The sequence below is a fragment of the Amphibalanus amphitrite genome, unplaced genomic scaffold (assembly GCF_019059575.1).
Source record: "Amphibalanus amphitrite isolate SeventyFive unplaced genomic scaffold, NRLGWU_Aamphi_draft 000211F_arrow, whole genome shotgun sequence".
NCBI classification, from domain to species: Eukaryota; Metazoa; Arthropoda; class Thecostraca; order Balanomorpha; family Balanidae; genus Amphibalanus; species Amphibalanus amphitrite.
Genome location: NW_024881706.1, coordinates 773,455 through 792,581, shown reverse-complemented (window position 1 = coordinate 792,581; position 19,127 = coordinate 773,455). Strand labels below are relative to the sequence as shown.

The 19,127-nt window shown below is 54.9% G+C and overlaps 2 protein-coding genes across 2 annotated transcripts; both read right to left on the bottom strand.

The window, feature by feature from the left end:
* Window positions 1–126: 126 nt before the first annotated feature.
* On the bottom strand, window positions 127–16,905 carry LOC122385189 (ATP-dependent helicase brm-like). The gene is made up of 20 exons (XM_043373286.1): window positions 16,758–16,905; window positions 16,250–16,453; window positions 15,728–15,889; window positions 15,093–15,389; window positions 14,257–14,394; window positions 13,054–13,256; window positions 12,655–12,779; window positions 11,874–12,166; window positions 11,141–11,383; window positions 10,445–10,558; window positions 9,823–10,061; window positions 8,875–9,024; window positions 5,865–5,997; window positions 3,260–3,417; window positions 2,893–3,013; window positions 2,290–2,598; window positions 1,731–2,072; window positions 1,247–1,424; window positions 736–899; window positions 127–446 (listed from the first exon to the last, which is right to left on the bottom strand). Exons 2-20 carry the CDS (start codon window positions 16,331–16,333, stop codon window positions 444–446), a joined length of 3,456 nt encoding a protein of 1,151 aa, XP_043229221.1. The 5' UTR covers window positions 16,334–16,453; window positions 16,758–16,905; the 3' UTR covers window positions 127–443.
* A 409-nt stretch (window positions 16,906–17,314) lies between these two features.
* On the bottom strand, window positions 17,315–18,041 carry LOC122385210 (actin cytoskeleton-regulatory complex protein PAN1-like). Its single transcript, XM_043373332.1, has 3 exons — window positions 17,970–18,041; window positions 17,484–17,733; window positions 17,315–17,328 (listed from the first exon to the last, which is right to left on the bottom strand). The coding sequence occupies exons 1-3, from the start codon at window positions 18,039–18,041 to the stop codon at window positions 17,315–17,317; spliced, it is 336 nt and encodes a 111-aa protein (XP_043229267.1).
* Window positions 18,042–19,127: the final 1,086 nt, after the last annotated feature.

The following is a 19,127-nucleotide window of genomic DNA, read 5'->3' as shown; positions in this document are numbered from 1 at the left end:
TTCCTGAAGGCTTGCAATTTGGCTGGTTGGCAGTGATGTGTAAACGCCGACGTCTTTGGTGCACGAGTACACTGATGACCCAATCGAGAGCTCGTGATATATAAACGTAGGTAAAACGCCGAGGACTTTGGTGTACGAGTATATTGATAATGCAATCGAGAGCGAGCGGTATCCAGTTCACAGTCAGAGAGAACATCACGATTACTGATGGAAGCCAGCGGCTGGCGACAGCGACACCTACCTACCTATCTACCACAGGACATGCGAGCGAAATAAAAAATACCTGATGTGCGGAGGGGAATAACACTATCAGAATCGAGTCGAGAAACATAGTACGTTCCTGCTGCCACCATTGTACCTACCGACCGGGGTCTGAGAACAAACTACACCGAAAAAGGCGACAGAAATCAGGCCAGGCTTCACCTCTTCTAAAGAGACAGCTTTCACTGTAAAAGAAGAAAAAAAGAGCGTTAGAACGTGCTGCATTCTTCACACGAATTGTATGCATAAACACTTCGATAGAACACAGAACATTGCGAAAACAAGAGCCTCGGCGTTTTATACAAAAAAAAAGCAAGAGACGGCGATTCCAAACACTTCCTAAACATTTATCGACGACCGACTTAAATACGGCCCCTCCGCCAGAGTTTCACGGACATCGGACCGACCACCGCGGCTACCTCGGTCACCGAAAGCCGTTGGGCTACGACCCCGCGGAGACCAACAACAACGTACCTCGTTCTCCTCGCCGCGTGTCTCCTCATCCTCGTCGTCGTCGTCGTCGTCATCGTCGACGATGCGCAGCTTACGCCGCTTCTTGCTGCTGCCGTTACTCCTGCCTCGCGACTTGCGTTTGGAGGGTGCCTCGCCGTCCGGCTGGGCGTCCTCCTCGGCATCGTCTGGTGGGAGAGTACCGATGTGTTGATAAAACAGAGAATATGAGACGAGAAGGCCCCAGTCGCAGCTCACCAATCTACGCAGCCAATCAGTCACCATCTGCGCGTCCTTTCCTTACCTTTGAGGACATCCAAGAAATTAGGACTAAACTGAAAGAGGTGGTAGACGGTCCACATACGACACAATAATATGCCTACACGTAAAATATTCGGCGGCGGAGCTCCAGCTCGCCCGCCCTCGCCCGAGTCGTCCTGCCTAACCCACGGCCCGTCCCTCCCTCCCCCTCCCGCCCCGCTCACGTTCCGTCCCTCCGTATTCCCGCCCCGCCCCTTCCCGGCCCTCAGCTCACCGTTGTCGGGCTGTTCAGACTGCGCCTCCAGCTCGGCCTCCACCTTGGCGCGCGCGTTGGCGAACACGCGCTCCAGAACGATGCTGTCCTCGTGGATGAGCGACGTCTCCTCGTTGTAGGCCTGCGCGTTCTTGCACATGAGGATCGTGTCGGCCTCCAGGTCGTCCAGATCGGCGTACTAGAAATGGAAAGCGGGGGTGGGGCGTCAGTGTGCGAACTTTTCATGAAGACTGGTGCAGACTCTAGTATGTCCAATCAGACAGGTAGAAGCGAAAGTATGACAACTAACAAATACGGCAAGATTATTTCAATATGCCTCACAAATGCTTAAGGAAACTAAGCCATTAGAATCTTAACAATGCATGGTTACAAAGCGCACTCTACGCACCCATCAATGCAAATTAATGCACCCATCAAGACCAAATTACGGCAGTCAAAGAAAAAACTCCATGTCAATCTCAAATGAGTAGGGCTGTCAACCTACCTTGCCCTCGTCGATCCTGGCCAGCAGCTTCTTGATGTCGACCGGCTTGCGGATGACCTTGTAGTAGTCGGGCAGGTCCTTGCGCGAGGGCAGCTTCATGAACGGCTCGCTGAGCACCCGGCCGTCAGCGTCCACGTAGTCGATGATCATCTGGACGATGTTCTTCATGCCCTGTTTGAGCCGGGCCGGCACGGCGCCGGGCGAGCCGCGCTTGCGCTTGGCGTCGTCGTCGTCGCGGCGCCGTCCGCCGGTGGAGCGGGAGGCGCCGCCGCGCCGTCCGCGCTTCTTGCCGCCGTCATCCTCCTCGTCCTCGAGGATCTCGTTCCCCTCGTCATCCACCGCCTGTAGAGGAAGGGGGAGGAACGGGGTGAAAGAACAGGACTTGATAGCGAACAGCGCAGTCTCCCGGTTCACTGATAAGAGTGAACCGGGGGACTGGTTGAGTCTCGTGTTCATCGTTACTTTACTTTAAACTTTAAAGGCACCACGGATGGGTTTCAGCGCCGCCGTTCCAAGATCACTGTAGTTGTTACCTGCTGATTATCCCGGCAGTACTCACGCCGATGGCCTTGAGCCAGTCTCTGTCGTTGAGGCTGTCGGAGTAGTCGACCTCCTTCCTGGCGCGGCTGCCCCTGCCGAACAGGTCTTCCTTGTCCTCCTCGGCGGTCAGCTCGTCAATCTCGGCCTCGTCTCGGAGCAGCCAGTCGGGTAGTTCGTTCTCCTCGATGAGCCGCGGTTTGCGCGCCGCGCCCAGTTTGGCCTCCTCCCGGCGCCGCTCCAGATCGAGCTGCTGGTAAACCTGCAGCTCCTCCTCGCTACGGGCGATCATCTGGTTCACCGTCTCCTCGTCTGGCACCTCGTTCTCCTCCTGGGGACAGGCAGGGAGGAAAAGTTATCTGCTGGTTCACCGTCTCCTCGTCCGGATCTCGGACTCTTGGGGACGGCAGACGCGAACAGAATCAGTGTCTGGGAGAAACGCCAACACACGTCACTAAAACAACCACCTGTCCACACCAGAGCAGCCCATCCGAGTTCTCCGAGCTGTTTTACATAGTCTGCTGCTGAACCATTGCTCATTCAGAAGGATCTAGGTGATCAAACAGTTTCTAACAAACACCGGATCTTGTGAGCATGCTGAGTTGGGAGCAGCGTTCAGTCCTACCTCTTCGTCGACATCCTCGTCCTGGAGGATGCTCTGCAGCATCTGTCGCCGCTCGGTTCCCGTCGACTTCTGGTCAAACTTGCCCGCCTGGATAACCTTCTCGTCCATGTTCAGTTTGTACCTGACGGAAGAAAAGGGGGCGATAAGTCGACAGCAGAGATGGGAGGCCACCATTTCAAGGAAGGTTCAACTGCCGACCACGAGGTGTTGAGTCATAACTGAAGCAAATTTACATAACACATCAAAGCCCAAAACAACAAAAACGGCCAAACATCGACAGGCTTTATTCACAGGGCCGTGAAAAAAAAGATAATCGCTATGCCTTGTTTAACTCTTGAATCGTGTTTAACGACTCCGTCGTACTCACTTGGCGGCGGCGAGGATGCGCTCTTCCACCGAGTTAACAGACATCAGTCGGATGACGCGCACCTCGTTCTTCTGACCGATACGATGGGCGCGGTCCTGCGCCTGCAGGTCCTGGTGCGGGTTCCAGTCCGAGTCGAAAATCACCACCGTGTCCGCAGTCTGCCGGAGGGGAGGGCAGGGTCAGTGGTGGCACGGAGTACGGACACCATTTGGAGAAGGGTGATCCCGGTAGTGATGAGAAATGTAGTGCCGTCGGTAGTAACACAAGAGTGTCAGTGTCAGTGAGTATGATTACTGATGATGATGATAGGGTTTGATGGCGTGCCCAACCTCTGAGGGTTATATGACGCCAGTAACTTATCTTCTTGCGTGAGGTGCGGGGCAAGAACTGAACAGCGAGTTAACAACAGTCTTAACCCGCGCGGGGCTGGGGTCTCCAGCCGAACGCGCGGGGCTGGGGGGGGGGGTAAATTTTACCCCCCCCCCCCTGTTATCTCCCGAACTAATGGTCCGATTTGGAAAATTCAAACGCCAATCGAAAGCTCTCATCACGAACTACTAAAAACATGTACTTAATTTAAAGTTTGAGGTCAAGGTCAAGGTCAGGTCAAGGGTACAAATTGCAAGTTTCTACAGTATCGGCCTTGCACCGTAGTTGCCGAAGAATGGAGTCATGGACTGAGACTGATCGCCCAAAACGTGTTCTTAGGCTACCAAGACAATATTCGTTGCATACAATATCATTCAGAGGTCAAGGTCAAGGTCAGGTCAGGTCAGGTCAGGTCACCAAAAAACAAAATATTATAGAAAAGGGCATGTGCGACACATGTTTTATGGGTCATTTTACTCATAGAATTCAATAGGCACACTCAATAAGTGATATGGACCACCTCTGGATGAATTTCAGGTCGAGGTCAGGTCAAGGTCAGGTCAAGTGAGGTCAAATTTTGAAGTTGGTTGTTAAGGCCTAAAAAGGTGTCTATCTGATGCAGTTTTTCACGGCGAATCGAATGGTGCTATTTTTGTTTCCGTACGAGGTCTAGAACTTCCAAAAAAGTCATTTTTTCAAAAAATTTGTGTGTCGTGACGTCATAAAATTTTGAATAACTCCCACATTTTTGAACCGATTCTTCTAAAATTTGGTATGTAGGTGCACGTAGACCACTTCTCTGACATATATTCCGGTTTTTTCGATAGACTCAAAATTTTGGATTTTATAATGATTTTCCCAAAAGTCAGTTTTTTGAAAAAATTTAGGCCAAAATCCAAAATTTTCAAAAAACCAAGATAGCCATTTGATAGACAAAGTAAAATTACGTATAACATTTTTTGTTACGTCTCGATTCCTTTATAAATGAAGATGTTAGCGGCGTTTGAACTTTTGCCGTTTTTGAGGCGAAAATGGCGAACATGACGTCACTAAAACGTCAATTTCTCAAAAATTTTCCGACGGATTTCGCTCAAATTTTCAGGCAACGTGTCAAATTGATGTAAGAAAAGGTACTGAAAGTTTGGCGGCGCTGCGCGCCGCCGTTTTTGAGATATCGCAAAAATTCGCGAGGGGGGGTAAAATTTACCCCCCCCCCCAGCCCCGCGCGGGTTAAAGCGCAGGTGGGCGTGCTGAACAATGGTGAGCAATGTGCAGTTTTCTCTCAAAGCACGAGTAAAATGAGGTAAGAACGGGACAACAGTCCCTCAAGAAGCGTTGCTCGGGCTAACGTCCAATATACTAGGTCTGGGTTTAGAAACTATTGTGCTCGAAGATAAAAGCCAACCCTCGCAGGACAGCGAGGCAGGAGTTCCGGTAAGGAAAGCGTTCTACGAAACTTGGTGAGAGTAGACTACTCGGAGTCCGGAGGTTCTGACGAACGCAAATAGGGCTTCCCTGTCCAGGGGGTGCGAGTCGTTACCTAGCAGGTTTTGGATGGTCAGCTGATGTGTAGCCCCGAAGTGCGCTTCCCTTTCACGATTAGGCTGAGGACAGTCCAGTAGAACATGCCTCACCGATAAGGGGACAGTGCATCTAGGACACGTAGGTCTGTCTCCTCCACAGACGAGAAAGCCGTCACTGGGTGCCGTACGTGTGCCCAGTCCTCAGCCTAGAGTATAATTACTGAAATTCCATCGCGGCACAGGCACTACCTACATAAAAAGCAGGTAAGTTGTAAAATATGTGCGCTATTCCTTATACCTCTGGGCTGTTTTGGCCTTCAGAGGTACTGGCAGGAGCAGCTAAATATAATATCGCTTGACTGAAAGGAGACGACCGAGGTATGAGCCGAATCCCATCCAAGTCAAGCCGTGGGCTGCCACGGGTGTAATGCGACAGTCCCGACCCAGCCCCACCATCCGACCTCACGTTCGTACCTGCAGGTTAAGGCCCAATACTGCCGGCACCGCCTTCCCCTTAGCCCCGCCATCCGACCCAACGTCCGTACCTGCAGGTTGAGACCCAGACCGCGTCTGTCCCCACCATCCGACCTCACGTCCGTACCTGCAGGTTGAGACCCAGATCCCATCTGTCCCCACCATCCGACCTCACGTCCGTACCTGCAGGTTGAGACCCAGATCCCATCTGTCCCCACCACCCGACCAGACGCCCGCACCTGCAGGTTGAGACCCAGACCGCCGGCGCGGGTGGACAGCATGAACAGGAAGTACTCGGACGAGGGCTCGTTGAACTTTTTCAGCAGGTCGCCGCGCTCCTCCGCCTTGGTGGTACCGTCCAGTCGCAGGAACCTGGCGGAGAGCGGGCAGAGGGGTCAGACTCGGCGACGGCCCAGCGAGTTGGGTCAGACCTGTCGGCACTGCGAGTCACAACGACCGGCGCTGCAGCAATTTAAGACAGAGATATCCGGACCAATTGCATGAATCAATGGCAGGTAAATGTCATGTCGTGGCCTAATATTCTTCAGACAGGCTAGTTAGAATTTAAAATTGTCTTAGCATTGAAAATGGCTGAGTTTTACGATACCTGGGCACAGGGGCGGTCGCAGACTTGGAGTTTGGGGGGGGGCCAACTTGGCAAAGGGGCCCCTGCGCTGACCCGGGGGGCCCGGTGCTAGCTTAAAGGGGCCCACGGGCGTAGTGCACGGGTGCAGAAATCCAGGCCATGGCCGGTGAAGCGGGGGGGGGGGGGGTAGGGAGCGGCACCCGAGCGGAGGCTCAAATGCGAGCTTTGAGGTTGTACCATGTCGAAAAGGTACCGATAAGTGCATTTTGAAGCATTGATATTGTCAATAATTCACGCAACTGTGAATGGATTACTGCAAAATTAAAGGCAGCTTAGGCGGCTAACTTTGCCATTTTCTAAGATCATCGTGCTAAAACTTTTGACAGTGGGTCATCGGTATCTGTTCACTGTTCAATCACATGTGTTCCGTTTCATCTTTTTTTTTTTTACTTGGGCACAAATGTAAGTTTTGAAGATCATAACAGTAGCAAATGCTTCGAAAGATGGTTAGTGGGCAAAATATCCTAAATTTGTCGTGCTGCATGGAAAGTAGTGTTGCTGAGAACAGGGGGTTTTGTTCCAGATTGTTGTGGATGCAGAATACATTGTCTGCACTCACTGCAGAATTATTGTTGGTGCAACTGCGCCCACTGCACCCATGGTTCCTACACTTATGGGCCCATCGATAGCGCTTCGGCGATACCTATCGCCTAGAGGCTGCAATGGGGCCCTTAGAGTACGGTGTCAGACCCCCCAGAGGCAGGCGTTGGACCCAAGGGTCAGCGAAGGGCCTCAAAGGCCCAGGTAGGGCCCTAGAGGCTGATGTGAGCCTTCAGAGGCAAGTGCATGACCCCCGAAGGTAGGGCATGAGACCCCCAGAGAACATAACAGGGCCATCATTGGCCGGTGTAGAGACCTCATAGGCCAGTTTGGGGCCCCTCAGAGGCTAGTGTGGTGCCTCAGGTGTCGGTATGAGGCACTTAAAGACCGTAATGGGTCTTCAGAAGCCGGCATCGATCCTTCAGAAGCCAGTACGGGGCCCTCAGAGGCACATAAGGGTCAGTTTGGGTCCCAGAGACAGAAATGGGACCATCAGAGGCCGATGTGGGACTTTTAAAGGCTGGTTTGGGCCCTTAGGGGCCAGTACAGGGCCTGCAAAGGGCAGTTTGAGACCATCAGAGACCGAATTGGGCACTCAGAGGCCAATGTGGGCCCTTACAGGCCAGCATGGAGCCCACAGAGGTTAGCGTGGGGGCCCTAAAAGACCGACATGAGCCGGCGTTGGACCCAGAGGCCAGTAGAGGGCCCTCAAAGGCCAAGATGGGCTCTCAGAGGCCGATGCGGGCCCTTAGAGGCCGGCATCGGGTCTTCAGAAGCTCGTGCGGGGCCCTCAGAGGCTAAGGTGGGTCCTTACAGGCCAGCACGGGCCCTCAGAGGTCAGTGTGGGGCCCTAGAAGACCGGCATAGGCCGGCGTTGGACCCCAGACAGAAGGCCCTCATAGGCCACGATGGGCCCTCAGAAGCCGATGCTGACCCTTAGAGGCCGGCATCGGGTCTTCAGAATTCAGTGCGGGGGAGGGCCCTCAGAGGCTAATGTGGGCCCTTACAGGCCAGCATGGGGCCCTCAGAGGTCAGAATGGGACCCTAAAAGACTGGCATTGGCCGGCGTTGGACCCCAGAGGCCAGTAGAGGGCCCTCGAAGGTCAAGATGGGCCCTCAGAGGCCGATGCGGGCCCTTAGAGGCCGGCATCGGGTCTTCAGAATTCAGTGCGGGGCCCATAGAGACTAATGTGTGTCCTTACAGGCCAGCATGGGGCCCTCAGAGGTCAGTGTGGGGCCCTAAAAGACCGGCATGGGCCGGCATTGGACCCCAGAGGCCAGCGGAGGGCCCTCAAAGGCCAAGGTGGGCCCTCAAAGGCCAAGATGGGCCCTCAGACGCCGATGCAGGTCGGCCGGCATTGGGTCTTCAGAATCCAGTGCGGGGGCCCTCAGAGGCTAATGTGGGTCCTTACAGGCCAGCATGGGCCCTTAGAGGTCAGTTTGGGGCCCTAAAAGGCCGGCATGGGCCGGCATTGGAACCCAGAAACCAGCGGAGGGCCCTCAAAGGCCAAGATGGCCCCCAGAGGCCGATGCGGGCTCTTAGAGGCCGACATCGGGTCTTCAGAATCCAGCGCAGGGCCCTCAGAGACAATTATTAAAGGCTGGTCTTGGGACTCGAGAGACAGAAATGAGGCCACCAGATGCCGGTGTGAGACTCTCAGACGCCGGTTGGGCCCCTAAGGCCGGTTTAGGGGCCCTCAAAGGCCAGTGGAGGGCCCTCAGAGGTCAATGTGGGTCCTCAGCAGTCAATGTGGACGCATGACCGCCACTGAAGGGCCCTCAGAGGTCCGTGTAGGACCCTCAAAGACTGGTATGAGAGCTGTTAATAGCTGGCGTGGGTTTCTCGAGCCTCGTGACAATCGAATACGGGCCAGGGCCCCATACGGCCATGGGGGCCCATCGGTTGTTTGGGGGGGGGCCAAATGATATGATGGCCCCCCCTGATTTGCCTTTGGGGGGGGCCATGGCCCTGATGGCCCCCCCCCCCCTGCGACCGCCACTGCCTGGGCATAAACTATCTAAAACAGCCTGCATGTGAAAGTGTAGTGTGCTTGATCACTCACTTGTATCCCTTGTAGTTGAGGTAGTCCTCCATGATAGTCATCAGCTGGGTCATCTGACAGAAGAGCAGCACCCGGTGGCCGCAGTGTTTCAGCTTGGGCAGGATCCGGTCCAGCAGCTCAAACTTGCCGGACGCACGGAACAAGTCCGGGCTGTAACAGAGGGAGAGAGACATTAGTTATAGATCAGGGGTGTGACAGGCAGAAATATGTATCAGGGCTGTGACGGGGAGACTAGAGTCTAGAGACATCGGTCAGAGCTGTGTTACAGAGGATGGGCGGTGCTAATAAGTCATTATACGGAGCAGCCGACAAAATGTCAGGCTACAGTCCGGTCAGACTCGTGGCTATGGAAGTAGGATGCGGTGCAGCGGACTGGCTATCATACAATGGCATAATAACGCGACCACGCACAAAACGCAGTTGTAATTGAAGTTGCGCAAACACTAAGGAAGGACAGAGAAAGCGGTAATTGAAGTTGCGCAAACACTAAGGAAGGACAGAGAAAGCGAGCAGCTACATAAATTTGAGTTGCCATCTGACAATGACATGTCCATCTGATCTGACGAAAATGTGCGCTATTCCTTATACCCCCGGGCCTTTCTGGCCTTCAGAGGTACTGGCAGGAACAGCTAAATATAATATCGCTTGGCTGAAAGGAGACGGCCGAGATATGAGCCGAATCCCATCCAAGTCAAGCTTAGCCTTTGTTAGCAATCGTCGCTATATTCTAGTCAACTTTAACACTTATTCAACGAGTTTGATTGAAAATACAATAAAAAACTATTCCCATCCATTTCTCCTTGTTCTTCCAATCCTTCCCCCCCCCCTCCTCCCAGTAGAAAGGCAACTGGCCCTATAACCACATCCCCCCCCCCCCCCCGGAGCGGCACAGCGACTGACCCGGTGACCACAACCCCCCCCCCCCCCCGGCACGGCACGGCGACTGACCCGGTGACCATGCCGCCGGGCATGCCGACGTGCGCGCAGTACGCCTCCTCGATGTGCTGGAACATGAACGGGTGGTTGCAGAGCTTCCTCAGCTGCATGATGGTGTTCATGAGCGCCTTGGAGCCGCCGCGGCCGGCGCCGCTGCCCTTGCCGTCCGTCAGCATGATGCCCTTGCTCTGCATGTGTCGGTAGAGCAGACGCTGCAGCGCCGACATCTCGCACTTGATGATGTACTCCACCTGAACAGATGAAAAGGCGAGATTATGGTAAAATGGCACCGGGGGATGAGCTAGATAGGCTCGTTAATAGCGCGATAACAAAATTGTCCACGTAAAACGACAGCTACTTTACACATTGGCTTACGAGAAGAATGACAAGTAGCACATTTAGCAGGGTACTGTGCATCCCGTTTGGAAGTTTTTTTTTTTACTTAGCAGCCTGGATGAATATGTGAGCTATTCCTTATACCCCAGAGATATTAAACCAATCAGAGGTACTGGCAGGAGCAGCTAAATTTGATATCGCTTGACTGAAAGGAGACGGCCTATGTAACGGTCGAATCCCATCCAAGTCAAGCCGTGTCCTATAACCACAGTGCGGCGGCCGTAAGTCGTAAACGTACCTTGTCGGGTAGCTGTGACTCGACCTCCTTTTTGAGCCTCCGGAGCAGGAACGGCCGCAGCACCTTGTGCAGACGGCGGATGATGAGAATCGTCTCCTCCTCATTTAGCTCCACCTGCGGAGGCACGGAACGGAAAGTCAGAGCGGACGACTGAGCGGCGTTGCACGGGCATATAACACTATTTGCGGCGACAGCGGACGGGGATCAGAATGAAGAGCGCGCCCGAGTGGCGCTACACGGGAGCACAAACAACCCTGTCTGCTGATGGAACTGATTGGTCAGACTAGAAGCAGTCCTGCGGCAATATCGCGGCCTCGAGGTAGTCGAGGTAGTAAGCAGAGTGGCCGCAGTCAGTCTATGGATGTCACATCTTATCGGTCGGTGCACCAGTCGGCGGCGCCGACCTCTGGTGGGTGACACTGCCGAGTGAGAACACTGCGGTCCCTAATGTGGCTCGTCTGAGACGGCGGAGCGCAGGTCGACCACGCTCAGCCTGACTACTCTGACGAGCAGGACATTTTCCCGGCCTGACATTCAGCTTCCCAAACACTCTACGATGCAGAGACACCATCATCAAACATGTGAGTGGGCTGGAATACCAACAAAACTTAAGCAGTCGTTACTCAGCGTCAGCTCTGAACAAACACTCACCCCTACCCCTCACCCGTCCCCGCCCCGGCCGTCAAGGAGCCGTACCTTCTCTCCAGCGGTGGCAAACGGCGCGTTGAACCACTGCTCGAAGGTAGACACCGCCTTGAAGATGGAGGGCAGCAGGAAGTTGAGCAGCGACCACAGCTCGGGCAGCTTGTTCTGCAGCGGCGTGCCGGTGAGCAGGAGCCGGTGCGGCGCCGCGTAGAACGTGTTCAGCACCGACGTCAGCTTGCAGTGGTGGTTCTTCATTCGGTGACCCTCGTCGATGATCATGTACTTCCACCGGTTCTGGAGGTCAGGAGACGGGTTAGTGAGATCGCTGAGACGTCATGACGTAATGGCAAGGTAACTAGGACGCTAACAGCGATGGGCTGCATGCAAGCAAAAAATAAAAAATAGCGGCAATTAACGACACGCTAAGTCCGGCTATACCATAGAATTTGTAGTTGGGTCAGGTTTACCAATGCACAGTTGATGAATCAGCTTTCCCATTCAAACATCGAAGACGAAGTTGTATTAACTGTTCGCTACAGCCTTATGCCTCCGAGTCATGGTCCACTCACAGGCACTGGCAGGCATGGCAAAACATTGGTGTCGCTTGACTGAAGCGATACAACCGAAGGATAGGCGGTATCCCATCCAAGTCAAGTTGATATTGCCAAGTAACGATCTGACCACAAATATCCCACATGCATGACAAACAACACAAAATTCATTGCATAAATATCGGCCCTAACGCAAGGCGCTGGCCCCACCCGACCGCGGCAGCGACCATTACCTTGGAGAGAGCCGCCTTGTCTCTGATGATGTACTCGTAGGTGGTGAGCAGCACGTTGAACTTTGCCGCGCGCATCTGGTTCTGGATGGCGCGGCGGGCCGACGGCGAGCCCTTGTAGGCCACCACGCGCACCGAGGGCGCCCACTTCTCGAACTCGAGCACCCAGTTGGAGAGGGTGGAGAGCGGTAGAATGATGAGGTACGGCCCGTTCACCTTTTTTACCTCCATCAGGTAGGTGACGAGCGCGATCGTCTGAATCGTCTTACCCAGACCCATCTCGTCGGCCAGAATACCTGTCCGAAAACACGTGAGATAAAGCGGGTCAGACTTCAGAGGGCAGAAGACGCCGTTCCTGCGCAATGCGCAGGAACGGCGCATTGCGCAGGAATACGAAAATGAAAAAATACGTGCGCTTGCAATGCGCAGTGCGCACGTATTTTTCATCTATAGCCATAGGAGCGTTTCAGCATAATTGATTAGACGTTTTCACCATTGTATTATTTTTTTTGCGTTCAACTGTGCGCTAATCCTTATACCCCTGCGTCACACAGTTAACAGAGGCACTGGCAAGCGTAGCTAGGTGTAATGTCGCTTGACTGAAAGGAGAGAGCCGAGGCGTAGGCCCAATCCCATCCAAGTCAACCTTCTTCAACAAGCAATAATACACGCAGAATAACTTCGTGATTTAAACAAATAACACACATTTGCCGTTGTTGCTTATCATTTCATCATCATTAAAAGCCCCAAACTTTGCCCGAACAGCAATTAATGGCCCACATACCGTTGAGATTGTTGTTGTAGAGCGACACGAGCCACTCGAGTCCCTTGATCTGGTACTCCTTCAGCTTTCCGTTAACCATGATGGATGCCTGCTCCGTCACAGTCTCGTGAATGGCGTGGGCGATGCTGGAAAACGGAACGATACGAGTCAGCAAGGTGACATACAGGACGATGGCGAAGTACCCGGCGAATGAATCCGTAGTAATAACACAACGCTATCATGTGAGCTTGATGAGGGACACAGGTCGTTCAAAAGCCCCGAGACATACGGTTTTTGTAGGTCATCCATCAACTTTTCCAATACAGCTACCGCCGGTGATCTGGTAACCATCACCGGTGATCTGGCAACCATCACGCGGCGACCAAGCAGCTCTACACCTCGTCGCCGCGCGTCTCTGACCTGTAGTAGTTGGCCTCGCCCATCTTCTTGTACTCGTCGTCCTCGGTCTTGGCCTTGGCGATGACGGTCTGCGTGCGCTCCTCCTCGCTCAGTTCGGCGAGCTCCTTGGCCGACCTGGGCGGCCGCTCCGACTCCTGGTCGACTTCCATCTCCTCGTCCTCGTCGGGCGCGGCCACCCAGCCCGGGTGGGCCTCCAGCCAGGCCTGGTGGACAGGGGGGTGTTAGTGGGAGCTCAGTCCGCCACCCAGCCCGGGTGGGCCTCCAGCCAGGCCTGGTGGACAGGGAGCGGTGTTAGTGGGAGCTCAGTCCGCCACCCAGCCCGGGTGGGCCTCCAGCCAGGTCTGGTGGACGGGGTGGGCGGGGGGGGGGGGGGGGGGGGGTGGGGGGGTGTCAGTGGGAGCTCAGTCCGCCACCCAGCACGGGTGGGCCTCCAGCCAGGCCTGGTGGACAGGGGGGGGGGGTGTCAGTGGAAGCTCAGTCCGCCACCCAGCCGGGGTGGGCCTCCAGCCAGGGCGCCTGGTGAGGACTAAGTTAAGTCAGAATGTAACATAGTATATGACCACCGCCACGTCATACCCGGCTGTTGCTCTAACCAGGCCTGGTGGCCAGGGTAGGGTGTCACGGTGCGTCCATCACCGCCGTCACCCACGTGCACAGGGCGCGAGAGGTGTCAGTGTGGCCTCAGTCTGTCGACGTGGTATGTTTAAACCCAATCAATGCCTGTCTCGCTCGCTAATTAGCTATTATTCATTAGCGGTGGAATTCACCGACGTTGTAGACAATGATCCCGGTTTTGAGCTACATTAGATGGAAATAGGAAGATGTGCGCTATTCCTTATACCTCTGGGCCATTCCGGCCCCCAGAGGTACTGGCAGGAGCAGCTAAATATAATGTCGCTTGACTGAAAGGAGAGTGCCGAGGTATAGGCCGAATCCCATCCAAGTCAAGCTACTCTCCTCCAAAAATGCACTCACAAAAAGTCGCATGCATGCATTCTGCGGTTTGCCGCGCGCATAACAATCGATTTATCACCGACACCATCACGTCCTATCTCCCTCACTAACGGCCCGCAGATGAGATGAGACACATCTGTAACGTTCTAACTTCAAATCCCCCCCCCCCCTGGCCTATCGCGTGTCATTTGGTACGCCTCGCCCACCGCTCCTCCCGCCCTGCCCCTCTCGTGAGTCGACCTGACCGACCTGCAGCTCAGAGGCGAGCGGCGCATCCTCTCCAGCCAGCGTCATCCCGCTCTCTGTGTTGGTGACGCAGACACGCCGGTGCTCCGGGTCATCGTCGCCGCTCTTGGCGTGCTCGCGCTTCTTCTGTTTCAGCTCCTCCTGCGGGGGACGCGGCGGTGATGATCAGGGCGGGACGCAGTCGATGTTAAAATTCAGAATACCACCAATACAACAGCAGCTCTAAAAACAACATCCATATCGTTGTTAGGCCTTTGCTATTTATCCAACACATATTCACACATTGTCATTCGTTAGCCCATGCTTGATGCATTCATTTCATTATCATCTACAGCCATCGTAATGATCTTGAAGTAAATCATACCCATCCTCGGCTGTCCCACATCCCATCTAGTCCGGCTGCCACGTCTCGTTCCGCAGCCAACCCTGGGTGATGTGGTGACCTCTCAGTATCGCTTGACTGAGAGGAAACTGGCGACAGCCTAGCCAGCCTGATCCCAGACAAGCTTTACCATCGACCAAACCACTCTGACCTAACTTCAGCAAAGTCTGACCTCTAAGCAGGCTGATCCTCCCGAAAATCGAATATGTGACACTCCTGGGCCCTGTTCCACGGGTACGCCGCTACAGTGCACTACGCCTAACGGTGTATTGGTGCGGAATTAGCCTCAACCCTTCAGCGTTGCGAGCGTCCGAGTTTGTTGATGTTTCCATGGAAACCCAATACACCGCTACGCGTAGCGTGCTGTAGCACAGTGCCGTGAAACAGGGCCCAGCTGCCCAACACTGCTGCCGCCCCTCCCATACACCTCTCTCATCCAGTGGCCAGTCCGACCTACCTTATGCTGTTTGACCATCTCTGTGAGGTTGGCGATGTACTCGTCGGTCTGCTGCAGCAGCAGCGCCAGCCGTTTGTCCTTCTTCTGGTCGATCAGCTTGCGGTAGCCCTCCTCGTCCTCAGCCATCAGGCGGCGCATGCGCTCCTTCTCGATACGCTCCTGCTCCTTCTGTTTCTCGCGCTCCGTGTTGGCGTGGTGTACCTGGACGGCGCGGTTCAGCTTCTGCAGTCGCAGCTGGCCGGCCTTGTGGAACTCGCGCAGCTCCTTGCCGTGCTGCAGCACCGCAGCAAGATACTCCTGCGGAGGGGAGAGTAGACACACCTCAGGGAGAGTGACAGAGATATTGGAGAGTGCACAGAGGCACGTCAGGGGACAGAGAGGAGCATCGGGGGGGGGGGAGGGAGAGGGGGACACCGACATGTTAGTGGGCATGCAATTGTGAATTGACCTCGTCTAAAATTGACTATGTATGCAGAATGCAGATGCATATTATATAATATATACCTAAGACATCCTTATGATAACGAGTTGGTGATGAATGAGTATTAATGGCAAGGTGTAGTACAAATAAACGTGGAGCAAATGAAACTCAAACTCCAATGCGTCCTTCCTGCTCCGATATAATATTGCCTTACCATGTGCTTCTGCCGTTTCTTCTTTTCGGCCTCGTAGCGCTGCTGTTTCTCCAGTTTCTCTGTGATACGGGCCTCACGCAGGCCCTGGCGCTTCTTGCGTTTGTAGGCGGTCACGTGTAGTGCTGTCTCCAGACTGGTGTCTCTTCGTGTCATCTCCAATACCTGGGGTCACGGGGAGCACCAATCTAGGTCAGACGCGGCATTAGAGCTGCTGCCAGAGGGAGGGGCGTAGTTTTGGACCCAAGCTGCTCTCGAAGCGAGCATTTGTACATCAAATAAAAGGGCGCTAGTTCGTGTTGATCAATTAACTATTATGCCTATGTGCCAGCATACAGTAACTTAAATTAACTATATGAAAAATGTAGAATAACATCACCCTCACTGTAAACATTATTTGGAGATACATCTTATATGATGAGAATGCCTAATAAAGCGCCCAACCAGCGGCCCAACCAGCCAGCTCGCACAGCCAGCTCCCGCACAGCGCCACTGCCGCCCACGCTGTCAGTGCGGACTACCGACCTCCCTGCGCAGCTGTCGCTGGAAGTTGAGCAGCCGGAGGGCGCGCAGCTCGATCTGCGAGCGCAGCCGCACGTCCTCGGCCATCGTGGCCGGCAGGCCGCTCAGCTCGTCGATCCGGTGCGAGATGCGCGTCACCAGCCGGTTCTCGCGCTCTTTGAGCAGCACCAGCGGGTCCAGGCCGGCCGGCTTCTGCAGCGGCGTCACCTGCACGGAGCGAGGGACGGTGGGGTCAGCAGAGAGGGGTGGGATGGGGTCACCTAGAGGGGGGGAGGAGAAGGTAAGGCCGGAGTACAGCCGGCTTCAAGTCGGATGGGCGTGTCAAGCCTACCATCGGTCAGAGACGGGGTAAAGCAAATGAAAAAACGTACTACAATTAGATACGACGCCAGAAATTGAAAGTATCTAACTCAAACATCCAAGAAAACGCACGCAAGAATCAGCCAGGAATGGACGAGAACGACAACCCCTGACACTTCTATTGGCAACCCCAGCCTACCCGTCATCTCACCTTGTTCTGTTTGGCCTGTTGCAGCACGGCGCCGGGCTGCGCCGCCGGCGGCTGGGCCGGGGCCGGAGCGGCGGGCGCAGCAGGCGGCACCGCTGGACTCGGCGCCGGCGCCGGGGCCGCGGCCGCCGCCGGCGACGGCGCGGCGGCAGCGGCCGGGGACGGCGCCGGGGCCGAGGTGGGCGGCGCCGGCGGCCGCGGGGCGCCCTGGCCGGGTGGCGGCGGTCCGGCCGGCGCGGCGTGGCCCGGCGGCGGGGTGCGCGCCGGAGGCTGGCCCTCGGCGGTCGGTGGCGCCGCCGGGGCCGCCGCCGGAGCCGACGGCTGGCTCTGGCTGAACGGTGGCGGCGGTGGCGGCGCGTCCGGCCGCTTACCTGAGGCACAACACACATTGGTTAATAATGACATGCAGCGATCCAGCTCCAGGCAACGCTTTGTAACTCAAACACAAACAATATGCAACAACGAAGATCTACAGATGGCATGTTTACCAAACACAATTCAAAACAATCATATAATAAAATAGCACCTTAAGACTATTTGAAACATTGATCCGCCTTTGTTCATGCAAGACGTCCTGTTGGAAAAGAAAATAATACCTGATTATTTCTAAAAGTCAGGGTGCAGTCGCATGCCGTGTGTCACGTCATATTGATAGCATTCAAACTAGAAACATATACACGATATGAAGATTAAAAATACATCTGTCGACCAAGCATTGCTGGAACGCACCTGCGATTGCGAGGTTCAGGTAGTTGGTCGGAATGGGCTGGTTACGAGCGAGCAGCCGGTAGGCCATGATCTGCGCTTTCAGCTGTTGCAGCTGCTGCTGTTGGAACATGCTGCCGGGCGGCGGTCCGGGCGGGCCGGGCGGCGCTCCCGGCTGGCCCGGCGGAGGGGGGCCGGGCGGTCCGGGCCGCTCAGCACCCGGCGGCGGCGGCCGAGGCCCGTTCATCTGACTCGGGTGCCGGTAGCCAGCTGCCTGTGTGCGAAGAGAAACAGATACCTACTTAATGGCAAAAGAAGCACAGAAGACAACAGAACGGTACATTTCCGACGGCTGACAGGAATATCAAACTTATTGATGGGACGAAAAGAAACCGAGTAAAATGAAAAAAAAAATATGCGTTGCATATAAAGAATCACACCACGCTACTCCCGCTACTGAACAGTCGGACCCGGGGGCGGGAGCCGGTCGGGAGCAGCTACCGTTCTAACCTGTTGGTGTTTGGCGCGGATAGCCAGCAGCTGGCTGTAGCGCGCGTCGTCCTGCAGTCCCTTCTCCTCCATGCTGGTGATGGCCGCCTGCAGCGCGTTCAGGCCGTACTCGGGAGCACCGGCGGCCGGCGGCGGCGCGCCGCCCGGGGGTCCGCCGGGCGGCGCTCCCGGCGGACCGCCGCCTGCACTGTACGCGCCCTCCGGCGGCGGGTGCGGTGGCGCGCCGGCGCCGGCCGGCGGCGGCTGCCAGTGGTGCGGCGGCGGCGGCTGGCCGGCGCCGGGCGGCGCGTACGGCGGCTGACCCGGCCCGTGGTGAGGCGGTCCCATGGCCGGCGGCCCGGCCGGCGGCCCGGCCGGCGGCGCGCCGTGCGCCATTGCCATGGGTGACGGCGCGCGCGGCGGACCCATTGGCGAGGAGGTGCGCGGCACCGGACTGGGCGACACGCTGGGCCGCGGCTCCGACATGGCGGCTGGCTTAGCTGGCTCTGTTCAGCTCAGCTTAGCTCACAGCTGCCACCAGGCAGCGGTCCTGTCAGAGCCAGAAACACAACTGTCAGATCTTTCTCTAAAAAGAATCAGGAAAATGTATGCAAAAAATGCTCGTCATGACAGCACGTCTTAACAAGAACTTAAATATAGTGTGGATGAGAAATAACAACAGAGATCACTATCAAACCCTCCCAGCTTAACAATATATACATTTATGTTCAAAAGAAGATTATAATAATAATTGATCACAACAGTGACAATTGTGTGACTTGCTAAATGCTAGCTCATTCATATTTGAGTTTCTTTTCTGATATCAGCACCAAACGAAATCATGATGAACCTGTCCTTAGCTGATCAACCTTGTTTCAAGCCCAGTCCATCCATCCACCCAAACAGGTTGCAAAAAGCACTGCCATATACTCGTCCTTATCTTGCTTAAATCTTCTGTGTACTGGTGTCACCAACTCTAAAATAAGAATTATGCCTTATGAACACTTATCCCAGAAACATAATTGATATTGCAGGATCGATGTTGATGTCAGTAATTAATTTAAATTTTGAAGCATTGTGTTCTATGCCTATTTACATCTTGTGTGATGGCTGCCACATGGTATTGCATGTCAATGAGCTGGTGTGTTGCATGCGACAATGATGCTAATGCCTGGCTCT

What these genes read in the sequence shown, in the direction of transcription:
- LOC122385189 (XM_043373286.1), bottom strand. Translation starts at nt 16,333, where the DNA reads ATGGCCGAGGACGTGCGGCTGCGCTCGCAGATCGAGCTGCGCGCCCTC. An exon ending in GGCGAGGCCAACTACTACAG is followed by an intron (nt 12,780 to 13,053) that starts GTCAGAGACGCG and finishes TCCGTTTTCCAG; the next exon opens with CATCGCCCACGCCATTCACG. An exon ending in CGCATCCTCGCCGCCGCCAA is followed by an intron (nt 3,014 to 3,259) that starts GTGAGTACGACG and finishes TTCTTCCGTCAG; the next exon opens with GTACAAACTGAACATGGACG.
- LOC122385210 (XM_043373332.1), bottom strand. Translation starts at nt 18,041, where the DNA reads ATGGAGGAGAAGGGACTGCAGGACGACGCGCGCTACAGCCAGCTGCTG. An exon ending in TCCGCGCCAAACACCAACAG is followed by an intron (nt 17,734 to 17,969) that starts GTTAGAACGGTA and finishes CTTCGCACACAG; the next exon opens with GCAGCTGGCTACCGGCACCC.